The sequence below is a fragment of the Rattus norvegicus genome, chromosome 8 (genome assembly GCF_036323735.1).
Source record: "Rattus norvegicus strain BN/NHsdMcwi chromosome 8, GRCr8, whole genome shotgun sequence".
In the NCBI taxonomy this organism is placed as follows: Eukaryota; Metazoa; Chordata; class Mammalia; order Rodentia; family Muridae; genus Rattus; species Rattus norvegicus.
In genome coordinates, this window is record NC_086026.1 from 50,609,695 (window position 1) to 50,634,314 (window position 24,620).

The following is a 24,620-nucleotide window of genomic DNA, read 5'->3' on the forward strand; positions in this document are numbered from 1 at the left end:
TCCCAGTTTTCTTAGAAGATTAGGCCATAATAATGAAAAATTAGCTTATTGAATACACTTGAACTTGATAGATGGGGAGCTCTTGTACTGAAAGGGCAGTGAAGGTGTGACTAACACAGTGTATTGTTTATCAGCACAAAAATCATATCCCAAGGCTGCTGAGAGAAAGGTAGTGAGATGCAGACCTTAAGCTCCTTGATCTTCATTTAACCCAGGCTATAAACCTTTGACAGGAAGCACAGGATGACTTGGGAAGTGCATTGACACTCTATAGAACCTTAGCACCCAGGCAGTCATGGTGGCTCATGCCTGTAATCACAGTACTTGGAAGGCTGGCACTGAAAGACTGTTGCCAGATAGGGCTGCACAGTAGGTTCCAGGCCAGCCAGAGCTCCAGAGTGAGGTCTGGTCTCAAACAAAGATGAAAACCAAGCAAATGAATGAGACCCGAGTTGGGGAACACACAATACGCTCAGTTCATGACAAAGAGCAAGGCCATCATCTCTCCACCGTGTTCTAGTCATTCCTAGAGGGCCATTCGTGAGCTAGGCATGGATCAGAATAAAGTTGGAGGTGAGGATACAAGGTTGGCTCCCTGTTATGTTCTAGCCATCCTGATGGTTATTAGAGACCCAGGCATGTGTGAGGAGAAAGTGGAGATTGAGGAGTAATCAAATATGTGGAGTGATGAAACTCCTGGGGAAGAATTATTATAAGGTCAGTACAACAGTCAATGAATAGCAATTATACTATCAAAATAAAAGGACAACGTGAGAAACTGAGAAGTGAATGCATTATGCCCACATATATCTACCATTTGTCACTTCATTTTTAGTATCAACTATTGTGACCACATATTGCCTTTACAAAATGCCACACTGTGACTATTCTCTACCATTGTGTCTGCTGAGCACTTATCAGTTGGAGGGCTGTGTTTGCGAAGGGACACCATGACCCAATATTAGCATCAGACCAAGCTACATAGCAGCTGAACTGTAACCTGGGATTTTCAATGGCTGAAGACACTTGGGGCAGGAATAATTTCAGAAAAATGGGAAGAGGAGGAGTTACCCAAGTAGTTTTCAAGGTACCTCTTTTCTGGCTGTGTGGTTGTCAAAGGTACACTTAAACCTCTCTGAGGCTTCAAGCTATACTCACTTTTCAGGAGAATTATTGCTGTGAACAGCTGCTCCATTTCCTGGAGCTCTAGGACTTGGTCCTTTTCATTATAGACACACAACAAACTGCTTCTAAGATGGTATTTTATGAGATTCTCATGTTGACTGGCAAACTTGAGAAAGGTTTTCCTTGAAATACACGTTTCCTTTAGGGCTGGCCACCTGTGAAGCCATGAAAACCCTAAGCTCAGTGAAGTCTGCAAAAGACATGAAAAAGGGAAGATCCAAGAAGTCCTTCCCAAAGATGGTCGTAGAAACATCCACACTGCATACCCATACAGAATGACATACCTGTGCATTGAGAGCCTCTTCACTTGGTTATCTGCTTTAGAAAACAAATTGAGAAGAATGATGTGAGTTGAAAGCTGAAGTGTGCAAGGTTTAGGTCTTGTAAATCAGTGTAGAATCCGAGAACTCGACCCTGTCTTCTGGGATTGCTTGCAATTTCTTTCTCTCTTTTCCTGGCGTGTTTCCGTTCTCTTTTGCAACTCTTCTTCCTTAGAGAGTTCTTTCAGTTTAATCCATCAGTCACTTGCTGAAATGCACCCCATTTGGGAATGAGAGTTTTCTGTTGGCGAGGCTGAGAGTTTTTAATGGAAATATAAAATGTCTCTGGCATATATAATACCTTCGGTATGTTTCCATGTATTGAACCATCTCTGAAGTGTTACTGGAGATTCATAGTGACAGATGGGCCAGTAAGAAGGAGGCACATTCCCTACGTGGGAATTTCTTTAGAAACCGGTCCTCCTTCCAAGGTGCTTGGAGCTATTCTTAGCCACTGGGGCTCAACACATTCACCCCCAACAGAAGTAGATCTCTGCCAAAAGGCTGCTTGAGGCAGCTTTGTTGCTTTATGCTTTGATTCAAACAAGAGGCAAGCCAGGCAATGAAGAGGAAGAAAAATCTAGAGCCTGGATAGTAAGCCTGTTCTAGCTGTATGGTGGGGGTCCTCATGTCACTGGCCTTCTGTGGTCCCATGATTCTTCAATCCTGTATGGGAGCCAGAAATTGTTCCTGTTGATTTCTAAATTCTGATGTGAAGAGAACATTTTAAGGTATGGTGGAGATAATCAGAACTTTCATTGTTCCATTCAACTACCTTTCTAAAAGATTTATTTTTATTTATCTGTTTGTATCTGTGCATATATGTTGGCGTGTGTGTGTGTGTGTGTGTGTGTGTGTGTGTGTGTGTGTACCCTCACATGTGCTCAAGATGGCTATAAGAGTGGGTCAGATCCCCTGAAGCATTAAGAAGTCAAGAGAATTCAGAAGTCGAACAATCATAACTCAAGAACCATCTGTAGGTGAAGACTAGCAGGGCTGGGAAACACAGGAGATGGGGAAAGAGAAGGACTGAGTCCTGCAGGATGGATGAACGTTGAAGAGCAGTGTCAACAGGAGCTGTCAGGAGGCATGACCAAATGTGGCCAGAGCACTGTGGGAAAGCTGGGAGAAGTAACTTGCCCTCTTTTCTTGCTTTCCTCAAACCCCATCTAATTGATGCTACTGATTTCCCCAAATGTTGTGACACACTCCAGGATAATGCAGAATGGGGTGAATGGTAACGTGATTTAAACCTGTGTTTGTGGGATGGAGAGAAGAATGACTATAAGAAAAACTTTCCCCTTTTTGTTTCTTTAACACCCTCGCCAGGTCTATCCCGTCTCACCATCCCCTGCATCTCTCTCTTACCCCGTCCTCTGAACTCAGCCATTAGCCTCACTCAATCCCATCTTCATGGCTTTGCTTTCCTGTTGAGTTCCCAGCTCATCTCCAAAAGCCTGACTTGGCAGCCTCAGACTCCACTCCACGGTGTTTGACCTGGGGGTTTGACCTTGGTGTTCATGATGTTTAGATAGAGTGACCTGTTCAGAAAAGGAGGAAAGCAAGGGATCAAGGGCCAATGAAGACAGTAGGAAGGCTGAAGTTGCTGGTGGGGACAGAATGTCTTCCAACAAGGACTTTTCTTTTTCTTTTTTCGAAGCTGGGTACCGAACCCAGGGCCTTGCACTTGCTAGGCAAGCGCTCTACCGCTGAGCTAAATCCCCAACCCCCCAACGAGGACTTTTCATTCACACAACCCATCCCAGAACCACCAAGATAAGATGATGTTACCACAAGTGGAGGCCGATCTATGTCATGTTCCAACCAGGCTTCTTTCTACGGGGAAACCCTCTTCTACCAATACTACAGAGATATTAAAGACTTTCTTCTAGGGAACACTCTACTTCACATCCATAACATTCTATGTTGGGAACCTCAATTGCTCAATATTCCCTTGTATTCTACAGACTCCACCGTCCACATCTGTGATGTATATTTTCACTTTTTTTAGGAACTACACGGTTCTCTTTCTATAACCTGGCTTTTCCTTTGTCACTACTTTGGTTCTTTCTCTACAGTTTGATCATCAAACTTTTATACATGATCACTTTCCTTCCAGAAACTTCTTCCACTCCACTGCCCATTAAGGCAATGTCTCATTACAACCTCTTTGGATCAATACAGAGCTATGTCAAAAAAATTCTCCTCGGCTCTCTGCTCCTCCCTGTTCTAGAGACAGCCGCATCTTCTTGTGCAGTGCCAGCCTCGTCTCATAGACAAGATGGTGAAGGTCGGTGTGAACGGATTTGGCCGTATCGGACGCCTGGTTACCAGGGCTGCCTTCTCTTGTGACAAAGTGGACATTGTTGCCATCAACGACCCATTCATTGACCTCAACTACATGGTCTACATGTCCCAGTATGGCTCTCCCCATGGCAAGTTCAACAGCACAGTCAAGGCTGAGAATGGGAAGCTTGTCAACAACGGGAAGCCCATCACCATCTTCCAGGAGCGAGATCCCGCTAACATCAAATGGGGTGATGCTGGTGCTGAGTATGTCATGGAGTCAACTGGCATCTTCACCACCATGGAGAAGGCTGGGGCTCACCTGAAGGGTGGGGCCAAAAGGGTCATCATCTCCGCCCCTTCCGCTGATGCCCCCATGTTTGTGATGGGTGTGAACCACGAGAAATATGACAACTCCCTCAAGATTGTCAGCAATGCATCCTGCACCACCAACTGCTTAGCCCCCCTGGCCAAGGTCATCCATGACAACTTTGGCATCGTGGAAGGGCTCATGACCACAGTCCATGCCATCACTGCCACTCAGAAGACTGTGGATGGCCCCTCTGGAAAGCTGTGGCGTGATGGCCGTGGGGCAGCCCAGAACATCATCCCTGCATCCACTGGTGCTGCCAAGGCTGTGGGCAAGGTCATCCCAGAGCTGAACGGGAAGCTCACTGGCATGGCCTTCCGTGTTCCTACCCCCAATGTATCCGTTGTGGATCTGACATGCCGCCTGGAGAAACCTGCCAAGTATGATGACATCAAGAAGGTGGTGAAGCAGGCGGCCGAGGGCCCACTAAAGGGCATCCTGGGCTACACTGAGGACCAGGTTGTCTCCTGTGACTTCAACAGCAACTCCCATTCTTCCACCTTTGATGCTGGGGCTGGCATTGCTCTCAACGACAACTTTGTGAAGCTCATTTCCTGGTATGACAATGAATATGGCTACAGCAACAGGGTGGTGGACCTCATGGCCTACATGGCCTCCAAGGAGTAAGAAACCCTGGACCACCCAGCCCAGCAAGGATACTGAGAGCAAGAGAGAGGCCCTCAGTTGCTGAGGAGTCCCCATCCCAACTCAGCCCCCCAACACTGAGCATCTCCCTCACAATTCCATCCCAGACCCCATAACAACAGGAGGGGCCTGGGGAGCCCTCCCTTCTCTCTTGAATACCATCAATAAAGTTCGCTGCACCCTCAAAAAAAATTCTCCTCAATAAAGCAAAATATAACTAGTCTTTAAATGTGTGCATGTGAGTGTGTGTGCATGAATTTTGTGTGTGTGTGTTTCAGTAGAATTTAAGAATAGTGCTTTTGCTCTGAGGGCCCTTCATTCATGGAAAACATGCAGAAGAAATTCCACCTTAGTGAATGGAACTTAGACAAAGAGTAAATTGAGTTAAATCCCAGACCTGGTTTGGTTATATCCACTGTTATTTGACACAGGACAAGTGTCACTTCCAACAGCTGCAGAACCAAGTGTCTGACCACTGTGATCTTGTACAAATCATAAGTATGTGAGGCAAATCCTTTATTTAGGGTGACTTCTGAATGGGAATTTAGTGGAGAACTCCATCCCATCAGTGCATCACCTGCAGGGCCTTTGGCGTGTCTGAAGACAGGTCATTTGAAAGGAATTTCACAAAGCTCATGGGCAAAGGAAAATAGAACCCTCTGAGGACACAATCACTAACTCTTCCTTTAGACATTCTACATTCCTCCCCCAGGTATTACCGAGTTGCCTTCCAGAGAAAAATATTCTGCTTGTGTTATTTGACTGTCATGGACTACATTTGTTTAAGATATTTTGCTCTTATGACTTTAGCCAATTACCTGTCATATTTTATCTTTATGGGAATATCCATATGTAAGGTTGGCTGGCATCCAGTTGGCTATTGTCTCTATACAACCTTGTTTTAAGGACTCTCTGTTCAATGCTGCCACCGCTTGTAAAGCAAAAGATGTTTCTAAAGCTCAGGAGAAAGGTCATTTGTTGGGTGATAGTTGAACTGGGCAGACCGAGCTGTTTTCCTTTGCCATTCTTCTGGAGATGACTAAATTACCAATTGCCTCTCATTATTTGGTGGTAAATGTCCGAAGGTCTTGATATCTCACTTGCTGAGTGACTTTGAATGGCCCACTGCAATCTTATATACACTTAGAAAACACAGACATGTTATAGGGAATTGTATTTAATCAAAGACTTCAAACAGGATAGATTAAGAGGTCATACTATCTAAGGATGCTTAGGTTTCTCTTCTGCCAAAAATGGCCTCTGTGTCTAAGAGGAAAATCTGCTTTTAACAACTTCAGTGAGGGAATTTTTTTCATCTTAAGAGGCTCATTTAAACCAACATAGTAATGATTTATGAACAAATGAAGGGGCAATAGAAGGATTTCATTTCTTTTGAACTATGCAAAGTTGTAAAAGACTTAGAGGAAAGGACATGGCTCAAGATAAATGTTTGTTAAACTGATTTATTGAACCCTCATCCATGTTCTTAGATGGAAAAATTTAGATCCAAACACAATGCTTTTTAAAATGTTGCTAAGCGTTCTAGAATTTGTCTTTGAAACTTGAACTAGCATAGCTTTAAGCACAATTTCTAGCACATTTTAGCTCCAGTGGAGGGGACGGGTGTCCTGTGCTCAGTTCAAGAAAGAATGGCAATCAGTTAAGTACCATAACGGTATCAGAGAAAAGAGATACATGCAGGTGATCTTAGACATCCTGTATCCACTTCTGTTTCTTCATGATCCATTGAACATTTACTGAATTCCTTATATATGCAGGCAGTAGGCTACATGTCACATCTGTAATCCTCACATCCAAGGAGTTTACAGCCAAGTGGCATGGTCTAGACAGGAAAGCTGAAATGCTAACAGTGTCATTATTTTGGAAAAAAACCCAATGCTTCTCAACCTACAATGGCATTAACAGCCTGATAAGCCGGTCGGTGGTAGGTTGAAAATATCACAAGTTGAAAAACGCATCCGGTGTACCTAGCAACAGACATGGGAGGAGTCAACAGCACAGCATGGTGCGGAATCGGCTGCCCACTTGCAGGTTCTACTGGGAGTTGCCATTTGTTTTCTCCGCTGAAGGTCAGGAGAGGCTCTCAGACTTCTAATTCCTACCTTGGATGAAAAGCAAAGTTCAAAGCTCTACCCATGGTTTCTTGTGGGCGTGTTTATGCTTGTGTAGCATCATGAAATAAGGCATTCACAGGTTGAACAGTGGTAAGCAAGGAATCATCTGTCGATAGAGCCCTGTGAGCCAGGGAGGGGCAGGGGAGATGTGGCTGCCCCAGAGAAGGACTGGGTCTTGGAACATGAACAGTGGGTGCCCTCAGGTGAAGACTGGGAAGAGCCAATAGGAAGCACAGAACGGATATTTCTAGAGCACTGTGGATAGGTCAGGAGTTGTTACGTCATCAGTGCTTGCCCAGATAATCCCCCACAAAGGAAGGTCATGCACAGCCTTGCAAGCCCTCAGAGCAATGCTCAGTCATGATTTTATTTTCATAAAAGGCTCCGCGTTCACAGCATGCTTTCTCACCTGTTGTCACAACTTGTCTTCATATTAAGCCTGTGAAGTGATATTTTCTCAGTTTTAGAGAGAAGGGTAGGAGACAGAATGACATCCCGGGATGACGTCATGAGTGACTCCTAGAACTGTCTCGAGGAGGTTTCCTTCCTTTCCCACTTCCTCCCTATCCCTCTCTACCACCATCTTCTCCATCTCCATCTTCCTAAGGGCAGCCATCATTTCTGAAGTTCCTGCTGTCGGTCAGCTTCCTCCACGCACTCTTCAACCCGGCATCATCATTCCTTAGAACAGCCAGTACAGAGACCGTTCGGTCCGCATTCTGCACACTCCATTTTGCCGCCTACAGAACAGAGCTCAACTCTCTTTTGCCTTCAGTCACAGCTGGACAAGATGGTGTGTGGGGGGAGGTGACATTTCATTGGAGTACTTTTTAAACGAAGTCTATAGACATAATCTGGGTGGCACACAGTGTTCCTCCAGTCTCAGGCTGAAATTGAATGGCACCACGATCATGCTCTCATGTGCATGGCAGTCATTACAGTCTATGTTATTGTTTCTGTATTTGCTCAATTCCTGTTCTTATTATATGGTATTATGTATAATTTTTCTTCTTTTTCCATCCTCATGCATCTACTCTGTCGTATCATTTCTGGAATAAAGTGATGCAAATAGTTAAAATGTAATTAAATTGCTTGGGCACAGCATGGAATTGGAGGGCTTTGTTTTTTTGCTCTATGTTGCTAAGAAGTAAGTTGTCATGTCAGCTTTTATGCCTGTATTGATGTCTTCCCGAGGACCCTGGCTCTTGTCGTTGAGTTGACAGTCCTGGTTGTAGGACGCTCAGGGGACACAGGACTGACTTGATGTTCACTGTTCTTAAATCTCTTCCAGTAACCTTGGTCTAATCAGTGCATATATCTTTCCTATTGAGCTCAGGCTTCATTCTGTAGGTTTGTCTTCCTTCGACTTTGTGATCACAATGGCTTCTTTTAGCTGAAGCATGAAGTTCCAGAACGCACTCAAGGAAGCTATGAAATGTAGATTGCTTGCTTCCCAAGAGCACAGAGTCCACTGAAATGTGCAGTGAAGTGAAATGGTTGAGTTTAAATGGCTCCCCTTCCCTCCCCCTCCTTTCCCTTCCTCTCCCTCACCCTTCCTTGTCCTCCCTCCTTTCCCTTCCATCCCTTCCCTTTCCTTGCCTTCTGCTCCTTCCCCTTCTCCTTCCTTCCTTCTCTTCCTCCTTCTCCTCTTCCTCTTTCTCCTTCCTTCCTTTCTCCCTCCCTTTCCCTTCCTCTTCTCCCTTTCTTCCTCTTCTCCCCTTCTTCCCCTTCCCCTTCTTCCCCTTTCCCTCCTCCTCCTCCTCTTCCTCCCCCTCCTTCCTTTTCTTCTTCTTTCTATTTTTTTGAGATGTGGTCTTACATAGCTCAGGCTGAGCAATTTATTTAGCTAAATATGACCTTGAACTCTTTGTCTTCTTATCTCCAACCCTCAAGTGCTTTCAGGCCTGTACCACCAAAGTTCAAGCTTGGTTTTTGTTTTGCTGTGTTGTGTTGTGTTGTGTTGTGTTTGTCTTTTAGAGAAGGTTTCCTGTATCCTTATAGTTGCACTATTCATCCTCATTCATCCACGTGCATGTACTAGAATTATAGGCATGTGCCTCTACACCAGGCTCACTCTTTTGTAGAAAACAATAAACCCCACACAGCTCTTAGAGATGTTTACTAAGTCTGTTAGCTGTACTTAGCTAACAAAGGGTTAGCTTAACGTCATGAGCTGGGAGCCCAGAGTCCCATAGGGCTGTCACTAACTTTGTGATTTCAGACTAGACTGTGTTGTCTCCTTTTTCTTATTGGTTCAAACTAAACATTAGCTTCTCTGGGCTTGAAAGGGTTCCAAGGCAAACTTAGACTTGCTGAATAGAATGCTTGGTGCCCAATATATGTTATTTATTATCACTAGTGCTCTTCTTATTCTTTGTACATTAGCCTGGTTGTTATATCTTCTAGAAAGATCATTAACAGAAGTAATGGTTGCTATTTTATCCACCTCAGAGTGGTCACATGTATGGAGAACTGGTGTTACTGCCTTTTTTTTTCTATTTTGTTGTTTGTAGAATCTCTCTTCTCCCTTACTGTCTTGGTCCCCTGCCATACTATCTTGTGAAACACACTTCTATCAATTTCCGCATGCTTAATTTTCTTGTTGACTGGTTTTCCCCACTTTGCTCTACAATGTGAGGTGAAAGAGGACAGGCCTGTGTGCACAGGGGCTGCTTTGTTCACTCTATGCTAATCCTTGGCACTGAGAACATTGCTGGTCATGCAGTCGTCATAGGAATCTATATTGAATCAACGAAAAGTCTTTAAACATCATCAAAATTTCATTAATATGAGCTTTGATGATACTTGAACAAGAATAGGTACTTCTTTGGCTGAGGGCAGAAGCTCTTCTGTGGAAGTGGGTGCTTGAAAGGCCGAGGGAAGATAAGGGTTATGTGACTCTTTAAAGTGGTTGGCTTCTCAGAGTCCTCTAATAAATGAGTTCTGGTTTCTTTGTCACAAGCAAGTGGAGTGCCTACTGAGAGCCATGGAAAAACCAAACAGGAAACCTCTTCATGCACTCAGAATATTGTCCTTTTGATGTTTAGACAGAAGATTTTGACAGAAGTAAGAGATGTGAATATTTGAGATAGAACTCAGAGGTATGAAGTGTTTTCTTTGTGTAGCCTCTAATCGGTTGATGGTTTGGGGTTGTGAGAATGGACTATTTTTTGAGTGAACACTTTATTAGCTACAATCAAGCTAAGTCTTGCTAGATGGGGGAATTGTCAGATAAATGTAGCTTAATACACCTTCATATCATACATAATAAATGTGAAAGTTATGTAACACATGGGAGGGAACACATGGACAAGACCATGGGCCTGTCATTTAGGGACCATCACACAGGAAGAAGAAAACAATATCAGGAAGAAACAATAAGAAAAATGGGTTTATGCCAGGTGTGATGGCATACACCTTTAATCCAAGCACTCTAAAGTCAGAGGCAGGCAGAGCTCTGTGAGTTTGAGGGGCTATATAGGTAGTTTCAGGATAGCCAGAAGTATATAATAAGACTTTGTCTCAAAATCAAATAAGTAAAAATAAAGAAAGAAAAAGGAAACTGGTTTTCTTATTATTAATACCTTATGGATTAAAAATTATATTTATTTATGTATGAGTTTATGCATGTGTGCATTGGATGGGATTGTGTGTGCCATGTCATACATGTAGAGGTCAGACAACAATGTTTGAGCGCTGGTTCTTTCCTCCCAACCTGTGAGTCCTGGCAGATCAAAGTCAGATCATCAAACCAAGCAGCAAGCACCTTCACCAGATGAGCTGTCTCTTTGGCCCCTGGATATTTTATATAAACAAAAGCTTTCAGAAAATGTAGTTTTCTTCGAAATAAAACTAACCGAGAATCTTTCCCTGTCTCTCCTCAGCTAAAAACAAACATTTTTATAGTCTTTGTACTACCTGGTTTCTGCATTAAACTGAACATTAATTGCAAATAGTCTCTAGGTAAAGTTTTGCTCGCCAGTTTTTTATTCAAGTTCTGACATTTTTACTGTGCATCGGAGATTGTCCTATGACTTCATAGGTAGAGAAAGTGACGCACACACTTAGACATCAAGATTTGGCTGAAACTCCTCATTTAACAAAAAAAGTTTAAAGGAAATAACAACCAGGTTCTCTCTCTCTCTCTCTCTCTCTCTCTCTCTCTCTCTCTCTCTCTCTCTGTGATTTAAATCTCATGTATTTTTCCTCACCTTTTCTCCTTCATTAGACGAAGAGGCTCACCTCTCTGAGAGACAGGACTAATATCACAGCAGCCACCACTGAATGCTAATATTATCAGAAACTTACGTACACATGGAATGGGTTCTAGTTTTTGCTGGCCGGTTTTCAGCATCAGCTCGATTGGACTTAGAGTCACTCCCTGAGTCTATGACCATGTTTTTGGAAAGGGTCACTCGAAGAGGGAAAAGCAGCGGTAAATATGCGCTGTGTTATCTGGTGGACTGAGTCTCAGACTAAGTGAGAGGAGAAAGGGAGCCATGTACCAGAATCTGTAGCTGTTTCCAGAGCAGAGACAAGGTGCGACCAGCTGCCCCATGCTCCTCTACACCTTCCCACAAGAACGACTTGAATTATAAGCCACAAAAAACCCTTCCCTCTTCAAGTTGCTTCTTTGTCATATCTTCTGCTCACAACAATAACAAAAGTAACTGGTGGAAAACTTGAGCAAATACTACAGTTAAAAGAGAAGTTTAGCTTGAATTATTCCGAGAGAAGACTAACCACTGACAAGCTTCTCTCCTACAAACAATGTGCTTGTTTCCTCACAGTAAAGACAAATTAGTAAGAACAGGCAAGTTGGGACCCACTCCATCTGCTAAGATAGTCAGAGAACAGGAAGGAGGCTCTTTACTGTCCGTAAACGTCTGCTGGCTTGCTAGCTTGCTTACGCTTTGAACAGTGTTGAGTTGAATGTCAGCATTCCTTGGTGAGGATGTCTCAGATTACATTCTGGAAGAGATACGTGTGGCTCAGTCTCTTCTTGTTTGTTAGATTTATTTGGTGTGTGTGTGTGTGTGTGTGTGTGTGTGTGTGTGTGTGTGTGTGTCTGTGTGTCTGTGTGTGTGTGTGTGTGTTTGTTTCTTGGTTACCCCCCCCCCACCCACACTGCTGCACAAGTCATCAGGTGTCTTCTCAATTACTCTCCATTGTATCTTTTGAGACAGGATCTCTCACTGAGCCTGGAGTTCATCATTTTGGCTAGGCTGACTGCTCAATGAACTCCAGTGCCTCTGCCTCCCTAGCACTTGAATTACAGAAGCATTCCTCCATGGCTACTCTTCTGGTGAGTTCCAGGAATCTAAATTCAATTCCTCATACTTGCATGGCACTTCTTTTAGTTATTATGCAAAACTTTATGGAGACTTCTAAAGCAGTTGTTCCATAACATAGGAGCAAAGTGTCCTTTTGATAATATCAGAAACATGGTAGCTCAGGGGGACAAGTGGTTTTTCTGACCTCTTACAGATATGAAGGGTCCAAGCAATGCTGGAACCCACTCTGTCCAGTTCTCCGCTCTCCTCTGGGTTGTGTGCACAATTAATGAGTAACTTGCCACTTAGAATTTTCATGTAATTTCTTTGTGAGTGCTCAAAAATTTTAACATGACATTTATTTGCATGGAAGCCATCACTCCTAAAGTGCTAAAATCATTTCTCCCCCTTCCTGGCAGTACAAAAGTAAGTTACACCGTCTGGTTTGGATTATCGTCCATTCTGAATCAGTGTGACTCAAATGAATGAGATTTCACTTTGAAGAATTTAATATCACTATGAAGATGCTCTGGTTCGTATTATCTTCAACTCAGGAGATCATTCCCATCATGCTTTGACAGTCCATTTCCCACATGCCTTACATCATCCTTCTCTGCTCCTTTATCACTAATATGGCCTATGCCTGTCTAAAGAGCAGCTACTTAAGACAAGTGTGGTGGCTGAAGCTTGCAGTCACAGTGCAGGGATGTGGAGGCAGGAGGATTATGAGCAGTGTGGGCTACACAAAACCTTTCACCCCTAAAAGCTTCCCCTTGGCGTTTCCCTAGAGCATTTAAGGTTGATGTGTAGCAGACATTCTTCCTGTCTCCAAGATTCTCTGGTTGGTAATCATTTTGACTGTTCTGAATGACATCAAGAAAAGATAATTAACATAGGTCTAACTTTCTGATAAAGGCCATCAAATGGAGTTGAGCAACCTATGTGGAAGGTGTGTTTATCTAGAGAAAGATGCTGTGGTTCAAGCACACAGCAAAGGAAATGACTCTCTTCCTTCTATTCTATACTGCGCTGGGACTGTTGCTGTTAGGCCAAGGTTGCTTTTCTTTCTTGGTTTTGAGGACTGAACCCAGGGCCCTCAGGCATGCTAAATGTAGGATTTGCTACTGACTTCTATCCCTAGCTGCAGTTAATACCAATTTCTTGAGCACTATTCCTACAACATGCTGTGCCCTGACTTGCATCACTTTGTCAAGATTTTTCCAGTTCTGGAATTATGTTCTATGATCTTGTTCTTCTTTTGAACCTCAAGAATTTTAGCTCAACCAGCAAAAGTTATTTGTACTTTGAATGGTGTCACATGACTTTCCTTAGGGAATCTATTTGCTACAGATAGATTTGGCAACAACAGACCAAAGGAAAAATTCTACCCAAGGACAACTTGGTGAGCCAATGAAGTGATCCCAGAACAACTGGATCACTTAGAGGTCATACCTAGGCATGGGCAATGACAGTCCTCCTAAAGGCTGTCTTGATGGGGTCCCCACTTCCAGTAAGCCTTCCACTCCTATATGTCCTGAGACCACAGGAGCTGGGGAAGGTAGAGGGCAGTTGAAATCTCTGGCAAGTGTCTGATGTCTTACCCGCTCCTCTGCAAGGGAATGTTAATAGGTTCAACACCATGTCATGGTTTCTTGCAGGTAATGTCCACTCTTATGATATCATAGTGAGCCTATCCCAAGGTTCACAATACAGTGTTGAGCACAGTTGTTCTGGGGTCTTGGGTTGATGAGGATCCTGTGCCAGTAAGATTTTATGGAGAAAAATTTCTAACCATACTGTGTAGCATTCAAGAGGCTGAGGCAGGGGGATCATTCTGAATTAGGGCCAGCCTGGACTATGAACACCAATATCAAAACACACACACACACACACACACACACACACACACACACACACACACACACACACACACACACAGACTTTAAATTAAATAAGATCAAGTGCTCCACTAATTAATCAAGTACTCCTGTGAGCTGGCAAAAGTTGTTCCCATTGCCCTTTCCCTAGCTTGTGGAAGTGTCTCATGGCTGCCTCATCAGGAGAAAGGTATGCATCAAGTCAAACAATGATGTAACTGCATCCTATTCCCATTCTCCAGTATCATCTGCTCACTCTTCCGAGAGACAGTACAGCCTTACTATTTGAAGGCCCTTCTCGCCACCTCTGCAGACTCTTGTAAGATAGAGACTTGATCGTGAAAAGAAGTTGCATGGATTCTCAAGGAAAGAGTCTTTTGTGCCTCCAACGAGCATTTTCATCCACACTCTTGAAGTGTGAGATGTAAGAAGTGACAGAAAGCTAAAGGACTCAACAGCAAAGCCTTCGTACAGACCCCCCTCCCCAACAGGGGATCCCTTACAACATCCCCTTGTGATATCTGGAGCTATTGGCAGTACCAAATCCTATTTGGGTTTTTGTACAGAGAAATACACATTTGTGATAAACGAATTTATAAAGTACATGTGTAACAGATTAGTATCCATAGCTAACAATAAAATAGAATACTTGTGCTGTGCTAACACATATGAATATAAATGTTTCCTCTGGCTGGCCCTGGGGAGCAGATGGTACAAAGGTGAAAGGCAGGTAATGGGTGACTATATTGAGTGCTAGCATCGCTACTCTTTGCTCTGAGAGTTTCTCTGAGTCTTTTGGGCTTTCATGAACATTTGTCTTAGTGTGGGTATGGATCCTTCTCTATTAATCCATAAGAACATGACTTCAGGCAGGGAAGATTTATTTTTGTTTATGGTTACAGAGGTCTCAAACCCTGGTCTATGGTTCCATTATGTTGCATCTGAAGGGAGGCAGAACAGGATAGCTATGGGAGAAATGCAGAGGGACAGGAAGAAGAGGAGGAGAGGGAGGAGAAAGAGAGAGGAAGGCAGCAGCTTTTTTCATGGTGATCCTCCAGCAAAGACAGCAGACAGGAAGGGAACAGAACAATATACATCCCGCAAAGGCACGCCCCCATCAGCCTCATTCCTCCAATCAGGCGCCATTTCCAAATGGTCCATTCACTATCCCTTTGCCGATGACTTCATCTACTGATGGACTTAGTGTCTTCATCATCTACTCCCATCTCGACGGTGCCCTATCTGGGGACTCAGCCCTTCAGGCACATAGTAACATCCTTTCTACTAGTTTGCTTTGGAGACAAGGCTAAAGAAAGTATTAAAACATTTGCATACTTCCCTGGTTATACCTGGATGCTGTTTCTCAAGGTCCCTGAAGCATCCTGTGACAGCCAGGGAGTACCTGTGCCCAAATCAGTAAGACACAACCATCAATCCTCACTCTACAGTTACTGAGGATGGCAGTAGAGATGATTAAGTCATTGAACTAAATTCATCATCCTGGCTCCCAGTGAGTCCAAGAGAAAATGATTGAAAAGTATATGTGTGTGTGTGTGTGTGTGTGTGTGTGTGTGTGTGTGTGTGTGGCCGTAAGACTTTGAAGGGACACTGTGTGAGTCAAGAGCTCAATTGCAGGGTTGGAGTGTGTAGTGTGTAGGGAGCAGAACCAGGGTGTGTGGAGTGGCAATTCCCAAGGGTTTATCATGTGCCTGGGGATATGGAGAAGGACTCAGGGGTGTGGAGGAAGAGTTCCTGGTCCTAGTGCAGAGCTGTGCAGAGAGGAGGAAAGGAGCAAACAGCAGGAGGCAGGATGGGAAGGAGCCTGACCGAGTTCTCATGCACTCATCAAGCCCCACCATCCTTCTTTGTAGCTGTAAGGAGGAAAGAATAAACATTCCTTAAGGTTCCTGACAGGCCAGAGCATTTTTTATTAAATAAATACCAACTCGTTTAGTGCAGAGAGTATTGAATTATAATAATTATAATAGCTAATCAACTTATTGGTTTCTGTGTGCTAAAATGTTTGCACATTACTTCTTCATAAGGCAAGTCTTAAAAATAGGTGTTTTCTGCTCATTTTTATAAACAAAGAAATTGATTTTTAAAGCATTTCAGATACTTGGAAATGTTCAACACTCTGCTCTTAACCACTGTGTTCTGACAATAATAATAATAGTAATAATAATAATTAATATATTTATAGCTTGTTCTGTGCCTGGAAGCCCTCAAAGCATTTTGCATATATTAACTCATTCCATTTTTACAAGCCAATGAGGTGGATGCTCCACTATTATAATCCTATACAGAGGAAGAAACTGAGTCATGGCAATTGTGTACAGCTGACCAAGTAAAAGGTAGATCTAGGTCTGCAGAGATGGCTCGGTGGATCTGTCTGATCTTCCAGAGGTCCTGAATTCAACTCCTAGCAACCACATGGTGGCTCACAATCATCTATACTAGGACCTGATGCTTTCTTCTGGCATACAGGGGTACATACAGCTAGATTACTGATATACATAAAATAAATAAATCTTAAAAAATTTCAAGAAGGCAAGTCTGGTATTATACCCCAGGCAATACAGCTCTATCTGAGGCCTTAACCATTAAACTATCATGCCCCTCCACCACCTTTGTCTGTGTATAACTGGATGCGAGGTTGTGTTTTAGCAATGTGGTGGTGGTGGTGGTGGTGGTGGTGGTGGTGGTGATGGTGGTGATAGTGGTGGTGGTGGTGCCACGTGGTAGTGGTGGTGGTGGTGGTGGTGGTGGTGGTGGTGGTGATGGTGGTGGTGATGGTGGTGGTGGTGGTGGTGGTGGTGGTGTGTGTGTGTGTGTAAATCTTGATTATGACCTCAAAAAGACGTGTAAATAGAGTATAAGAAAAGCTCTACAGAGAGGAGTACCGCTATGGTTTAAATCCAAAATATCCCTTACAGGATCTTGTTTTGAATGTTTGTTCCCCACCTGATGGCTTTGTTTTGAGAAGTTATGGAATCTTCAGGAGGTATGGCCTAGCCAGAGGAAGTACCTGAGTCATTAGAGGCATGTCTTTGAAGATTATATTGTGACCCCTGGTTTTAGCCACATTCTATTTCCTGGTCCTCTAGCACTGTGCCACACCCTTCCTTGACCACAACAGTACCACACAAAGTTCAGGACTTGCGAACAAATAAACTGGTTGAGACAATTCTCACCCAAAACATCACACAGACCCACAGACCCGCAGACCCACAGGCCCACAGACCCACATAGTTTGTGAATCAGTAGAACAAGATGGCAAAGCAGGACTCTTCTAGAAGAGTCAACTCCATGCTTTCCCCACTGTGATGCTGTTTCCTGATTAACTGTGGCTTTAAAGAACATGGTGGCAACAGGCTGCATCTTTTTTAAATGCATACCAAGTGTCAGATCTGTGTTCATTTGAAGGCATCAATCTATTTAATGTGTGCCACATCTCTTCAAAATGGGCTCTATGAGTTTGTCTATTCTACATATATAAGGAAAATTCCACCTCTAAAGAGAAGTGACTTGCCCAATACCAATAGCTTGTTTATACTGGGATGAAATTTGATGTCATTGTTCTGATTTCAGAGCCTAGATACTTTTTATTTAATTAAAAAAATTAGTTTACGTAGAATTAGGGTTCATAATGGCATTTTTCAATTTTTTTCTTTCCACTGCTTCCTTCTCCATCTCCTCTCCCTCCCTCATCCTCTCTCACTCCCATGAGCTCTCTTGAGTTTCCACCATCACTCACCCTTTGCCTCTTCCCTTCCCCAGTGCCTCTCATCTCCCCACCATCCCCACCCCTGTCTCCTATCTGATTTCATAGTCTAGCTCGTTCTCACAAGCCCTTATTTACTCACACATAAACATTCAAAGTTAGGACCTTTACGTAAGAGAGAAGGTGTGCCTTGTCTTCCCGAGAATGGGTGACTCTGTTAACATAATACTTCCCAGTTTTCATCTGCTTTCCTAAATTTCATAATATCCTTATTCTGAACAGCAGAGTAAAATTCCTTTGTGTATATGGACCACTCTTCTACTGATGGGCAGCAAGTCTGGTTCCACAATCTTACCCTTGTGGCTAATGCAGAAATAAACACAAATGTGTATGTGTCTCTGGGAGGATCCAGAATCTTTTGGGTGCATGCCCAAGAGGGGCAAAACAGAGCTACATGGTAGTTTGGTTTCCAGGTTTTTGGGAAATCTCCATATTGATTTCTGTGGTGGTTACACTAGCTTCTCTCAAGAGCAGCAGGCCAGGGCTCCTCTTTCCCACAGCCTTGTGAGACTGACCATCCTTCGTGTTCTCCAGTCTGTAGTTGGCAAAGTTTCTCCCATTGTGGTTATTCAGTACCTAGACTCTTATTCATCAGTCATATCTGGCATCTAAGGTGGCGTTTAAATGATACTCCTCCATGTTCTTACCCTTAAACACACACACACACACACACACACACACACACACACACGAACTAAAAACACATCTAATCTACAAGGATATTCTTGGCACCCCAAACTGCCTACAGGCAGACTTGGCACCTAATACGAGAAGAAGAAATACAGTTTACGGTTTATGTCTTAGTATGTCGACATCTTTCTGTGTAGCTGTATCAGACAGCTATTATCACTGTAAAATAGAAACGAAAATCATATGCGGTTTGGCGAATTGGCCAAAGTTGGCATGTCAACAGCTCTTAATGAATAGCAGTGAATCTGACGATGCCTACCGGACACAGGAGCAGAGATGTCATTCCCCAGTAGCAAGGTGTCACTTTGTTTCATTTTATTTGAAATGTTTATTTTAAGGTGGGAAAAACCCAAACTCAGAAAATTAACTTTGTCTGTTACTTAAAACATAAGTAGGGTCAGGGTTTCTACTTGCATTATTACTATGGGTTTTTTCCCCATTTTTCTAGTATAGCCTATACTATTGCTTAAAAAATTATTCTTTGAGAATTTCATATGTGCATGCAATGAATCTTTGATCACATTTAACTCCTCCAATGTCCCCTGAATCTCCCTCCACACATCTGACTCCTAACTTTTCTTCTCGTAACTCTTCTCCTCCCTCTACCTCCCACCAGCTCCTCGCTCTTCCTCTTCTGCGAAGTTAAATTGGTGCTCCCCCAACATGCGTGGGCATGGGGCTATCCGTTGGTGCATAGGCAACTTTCTATATTCACAACCACTTTCTCAAAGAAGAATCAGCCTCTCTCCATCTGTAGCTACCAACTGCCAATTATTCTTCACTTAGGAGTTGGTTCCTCAGTGAGGGGTTTGATCTTCTACAGATCTTGTGGTAGCAACCCAGCAGTGTGAGTTGATGGATGCAGTGGCTGAACTGTGCCCAAAGACAGCTCCCCCTGGCTCTTAACATCCCTCTTGTCTCCTCTAGATTCTTATGAAGCTCAGCTTCCTGGATAAGCTTGCTTTTGTTTTGTTTAATAAAGACAGATATAATGATATGAAACATCTGTAAGGAGAGGTATCAGAAGCCTCCCCCGATGGTGGTGCTGAGGATTGAACTCCAGACTTCAAATATGTTCTGCCCCTTAGCCATATCCCCAGCCTATCCGGGTGCTGAGTATGAGGCCAGCTTTCAACTTGTGACCCACCTGCTATTGCCTCTTCTGCATATCCTATCAGTCTGCATCACCACAACCCATAGGCCAGCTTTGGAATGTTCAACTGGTCTTTGAATGGAATGCTCAGATTTATCAGCCCCATAGGCTCTGAGTTCCAGTCTCTCTACACAATGGAACAGCCAATAATACTCTGTTGACTCAGGAGGGTTGAGCGGTGCTCTGTAGATTAATTATGTCACGTTTTAGACATTGCTTTCCCTTCATTGCAAGATGAGAAGCACTGAGCCCTCTGAGCTTTTAGGCCTCTAATTATAGGTAAGGGGTCCGCACTTACGTCTTTTTAATTCAGGTGTATGAGATAGACCTTCTTCTGGCAAAATTTGTATTTTTGTCAATTTTCACTCCATCACAGAGCATCTGTGAAACTGGTAATTTCTATTCTGTCCATAATTGTGGGGGCTGTGGCGTAGGTCTCTGTGTTTTCAGAGGTTTGCTAGAAATCGCATCATAACTTATCTCTCCATAGTCCAGAAAAAAAAAAAAAGGGGGACAACAGCTCACTTGCTCCGAAGTTCAATTCTTTATCTATGAAATGCATATGGTATTAGCAGACTATGTGAATAGCATGTGATATGGGAAGTCTGTCATATGATCAAGCTGAACTGATGCTGGGTGTTGGGATGTCCTGCTCTGGTTACCACACATTCCTGGTTTAGAAAGTTTTGTCTTGAAGAGAAGTGCTTATCTAGTGCATTATGTGTGTTTCAAGGTCCTGTAGGGGAGAACAAAACTGTGTAATGAAACCAAGGATGGGTGCTTTGGTGTGCATTGCGGTTAAGAAAGAACCTAAGTACCGGGAAAGTTTGGGAAAGTCACCCTTGGGCTATTTTGTTTGAAGAATTGGTGCTGCCTAGACAAAGCATCAGAGGACTTGTGGCTCACCCCTGAAATGCCAGCATTCAGGAGACTGAGGCAGACTGCAGTTTAAGGCTAGCCTGGGATACATAGTGAGGCCCTGCTTCAAAACAAAAGAAAACACAATAAAAAGGTCAGAGGAATGGAGGAACGCACAGAAAGGAAAGAACTGTGGGAAAAGACAGCATGTGCAGGGAATGCTAATATTTCTAAACAGTTGGAACCCGGACAGAATCCAAGCCTTTGGCAGAAGTTGAGGCCAAGAAGTGTGCAGGAGTCAACTAAAGGGGTCTATATGCTTTTCTAAAGGGATGGATGCTTATTTTGAAAATGAGAAAGAAATACTGCATGGTTTTAAACAGCAAAAGCAACATGTTTCTCTCTTTTTAAGAGAACACTGTTGTTCATGTGACAAAGTACTGAAGAGTACATTGGAATACTGAAGAACTAAAACATTGAAGGGGGGCTTATATGTCGCTACCATCTAGACGAAAGTAACAGAGGCTGTGCTGGATTGCAATACAGGTATAGGAAAAGCAAGGCGGGCTGGTGAGGCACATTTGCAAGACTAGTTGTTGGGGATGGAGTGTGTTATTTAGGTGAAGGAACTAGGGTGAGTCTCAGGTTTCTAGTTTTCTAATTCTCCGGACAGTCAAGTAGGGTGAACAGTGTGTGTGTGTGTGTGTGTGTGTGTGTGTGTGTGTGTGTGTGTGTAGAATCGACATCAGTGTTAAATTCTTTTAGTCAGCCATGTTGTGTTTCAGTTTCTCCCAGGAACTAGGAGAAGTCCAGGAAGTGTTAGGAAGCGTTTTCCTTGGGGGGTTCAGAGACAGGTGCAGGATGACAAAGGTGACCATGAAAGAGAAATATTAGTGGGATGGACAAGGGGTGAAGCTTCAGCTATGGAAACCATTGGTAGTGGCGCAGTAGAATGGGCACAGGAAGTAATTTGTTTTTTCACCAGTGCCTTCAGGATGCGGTGGACTTGACTCTGAATAATGTTACTGACAAAAGGAACCCCGGGAGTCATTGTTCTGGGTACCTCTGGGCTGCATACTTCTCTTACAGGTAACTCTGGAGTAAGCAGAGAATGATTTGATTGCTCCTGTGGGTTTTTGATTGCTATGTGTGTTTTTTCCCTTTCCATGACTCTGCCTTGGTACCACTTGCCTGCAGCTGATTCAAATAAAGTCAGGGGAGGGCAAAGGGATCTGATGGGAAATTTGCTAAAAGACCTCTAGTTTGTTGACTCAAGGATTTGGTGAGTTATTGTTATTTTGGGTTTGTATTGCTATTTTCAGAGGCAGCAATGATAGTAGTGAATTAGTGATCTTAATTATAGTCAGTGTACTCCTTCGTGTGATATATTTTATTGTGCATATTTTATTAAATCCCTTCCCAAGATTTTTTTTCCTCCAAAAAGGCTCTCCAGAGTAAAGTAGTCTGTTTCTCAGAACTTTTCTTTCAGTTCAGAATTTTATCATCAATTCTTATGCTAAGAGGGGTCAGGCAATGGGGGCATTTCTCACATTACCCTTGAAGCACCTCATGAGTAATGGCCTTTACCACATCTATTGTCTGCCTCTGAACATGAAACATAAACACATAAGCAGAGAAATTCAAGATCATTCATAGCCCACAGAGCAAGTTAAAGCAGAGTTGGTATGAAGAGGAGGAAAATTGAAGGTTGACCAGATGGATGATTATGCTGGGAGTCATGCTCAAGGATGCTAATGGATCAATACACACACAGAGAGAGAGCTTGTTTCCCTGGTTTAAAAAAGAAAACAACAATAATAAGATATTCCAAAATCTTCCCAGTGAATTTGAAAGCATCTCCACCAATGAACAATGAAGCTAAAAATTAATCAGGGGTTGTTATTCCTAGCTGAACGCAAAACCCACTGTGATGTTCATGCGGCTTTCCCTGCCCCTTCGCACAGCTTCCTGTGATTTATGTTGCCAGTCGCTGCTGTCGAGAGGAAATCTGTGTCTCTAGATACCTTTTCCCTTCAGTTGTGAATTGATTTCCCCAAGCTCCAACTGGGACGATAGATTTGAGGGGGCTGGGCAGACTGAGAAAAGTGCAAAGATGACCAAAGTCCTTGAAAAAACAAAACGAAACACCCCCAAACAAACCCAAGGATTCCAAAGTTACCACTCGTAGAACCTATTTCTGGAAATCAGTTGTCGTTGCTTTTGTTCTTGCTCCAAGTAGATGATATGCATAAAACAACGCATTCTTATAACTTTACCGTTTGGTACCTGCCTACTAAAAGCGTGGCGGAGACTTTCAAGGGAGGGGCTGCTTTGAAAATGGAAACATGGCTGCGCTTCCACGCAGCGCCAGCTGAGCCAGTTTTGAAATGAGCAAAGGAAACAAAGGCCACACCAACTGAGGAGGTCATGGAGTGTGACAGGGGTCTGCAAGAGGGCATACCATGCTGCCGAACTGGAGAAAACCAAGCCTTTTGTGTCGGGACGAGCCCAGGGAATGATGGATGCTTTCTGTGCAGGGGCTCAGACCTTCCGGTGCATTGGCCTGGCCACTGCTGGGCGCAGTAAGATGACAGGCTCGGGGGCGTCTGGCTTTTTGTCTCAGTGCCTGCCGAGGCAATGACATCAGATTTAATGGACTATTGGTGCCTCCAGAGAGTCAAGTTTTATGCTTCTGTATGTTTTTTATTTTATTTTTACTAAAACTCGTTAGAAGTAAATAGAAAGATGCCCTTTAATCCTAGCTGGGAATAAATACAATGAAGCTTCTAAATAAGAATAACAATAAGGCTACACAAATCTACTTCATCTCTTCGGTGTTCTGAAAAGATTGTCTCATTTCGTCTTCCAGTAAGGCGGAAGAAAGTAATACAGCAGTGAGTGCTGGACACAATCTCTCTCTCCCTCCCCCTTTCCTTCCCTCCTTTCTCCACCTACCTCTCTCCACCCTCCCTCCCTCCCTCTATCCCTCCCTTCCTTCCAACAAACTCTCCTACCAATTCTTGCATAGCAATCCAGCATCTGTGGCACCAAACCAATGACTGCACTTTGCTGGCATCCAAGGATATACTTTGATCTGGTGGGAGAGTTGAGCTCCCAAAGAGTTGAGGGGTCTGGTGGGTGTGGAGCCTAATTCTTTCAAGGACATGGTTTGGGGGAGGGTTCCTAAGGCCCAGCTAAAGCATCTGCCATGATCTCTCTGGGTTGAGATGGTGATAAATCAGAGTCTAGAGAGTCAGAATTAAAATGGAAAGAGCTTCTAAAGGTACCGCTGGACCATCTTATACCACTATCTGCAGGGTGTCCTTCAATTACCCTAGATAGATAAAAACTTCAGATGGAGGACCCCAAGCCCTCTGATTAAATAAGAACTAATGTATAGGATTAAAAGCAGTCCTATGGATGTCTTAGTCAGGGTTGGTTCAATTTTCTGATAGGCAGAGAACTTCCTTTCCTTTTCCTTTCTTTTGGACTTACTGAAATCCTACCAATATACAGATTAATTAAACCCTTCATTTATCCCATAGGCATTGATATGTTAAGTGCCTTGAGTGAGCACAATGTAAGCTGAGCTCTGGGGAATACAAAGGAAGGAAAAGAACGCACTTAGTCTTTGAGAAGTCTATCATCTTATTGAATGAGCCAGGAAATAATTCACTAGTGACTAGAGAACAACGCATCCTTGAGAACAATGCTATGGAACTGTGATGCTGCAGGGAGGTGATGTGCTCTGGGATAGAGGGATGTGCCATGGAACCTGGCCAGCCTTGAGTCGGCTCTTGAGGAATGTGTCGCATTTAGACTGGTAGAAAGAAAAGAGTTCTTTTGGGGGTGGGAGTATCTCCACTATGTGTAAATAATGTATGAATTTGAGATTTCATTCACTCACTTTCCCAGAGGTTTCCCTCTTCCAAATACCAGGAACCATATTCCCTACCTTCTTACCCGTACGCTTCCCACCTCTCTTAACCACCACTGCTTCAGATGGTTATCTTGACTGGACTCTGTTCTGTCATCCTCCAATCG

At 43.4% G+C, this 24,620-nt stretch overlaps 1 protein-coding gene across 1 annotated transcript in view; it reads left to right on the plus strand.

The window, feature by feature from the left end:
• Mir100hgl (Mir100 Mirlet7a-2 Mir125b-1 cluster host gene like) overlaps window positions 1–24,620 on the plus strand; it is a 265,006-nt gene that overhangs the window by 13,791 nt on the left and 226,595 nt on the right. The window contains exon 2 of the mRNA XM_063266381.1: window positions 3,625–14,226. Coding sequence (XP_063122451.1) covers window positions 3,787–4,788 — 1,002 coding nt within the window. The 5' untranslated portion in view covers window positions 3,625–3,786 and the 3' untranslated portion in view covers window positions 4,789–14,226. Of the gene's footprint in view, window positions 1–3,624 lie in introns of the transcript that reaches the window.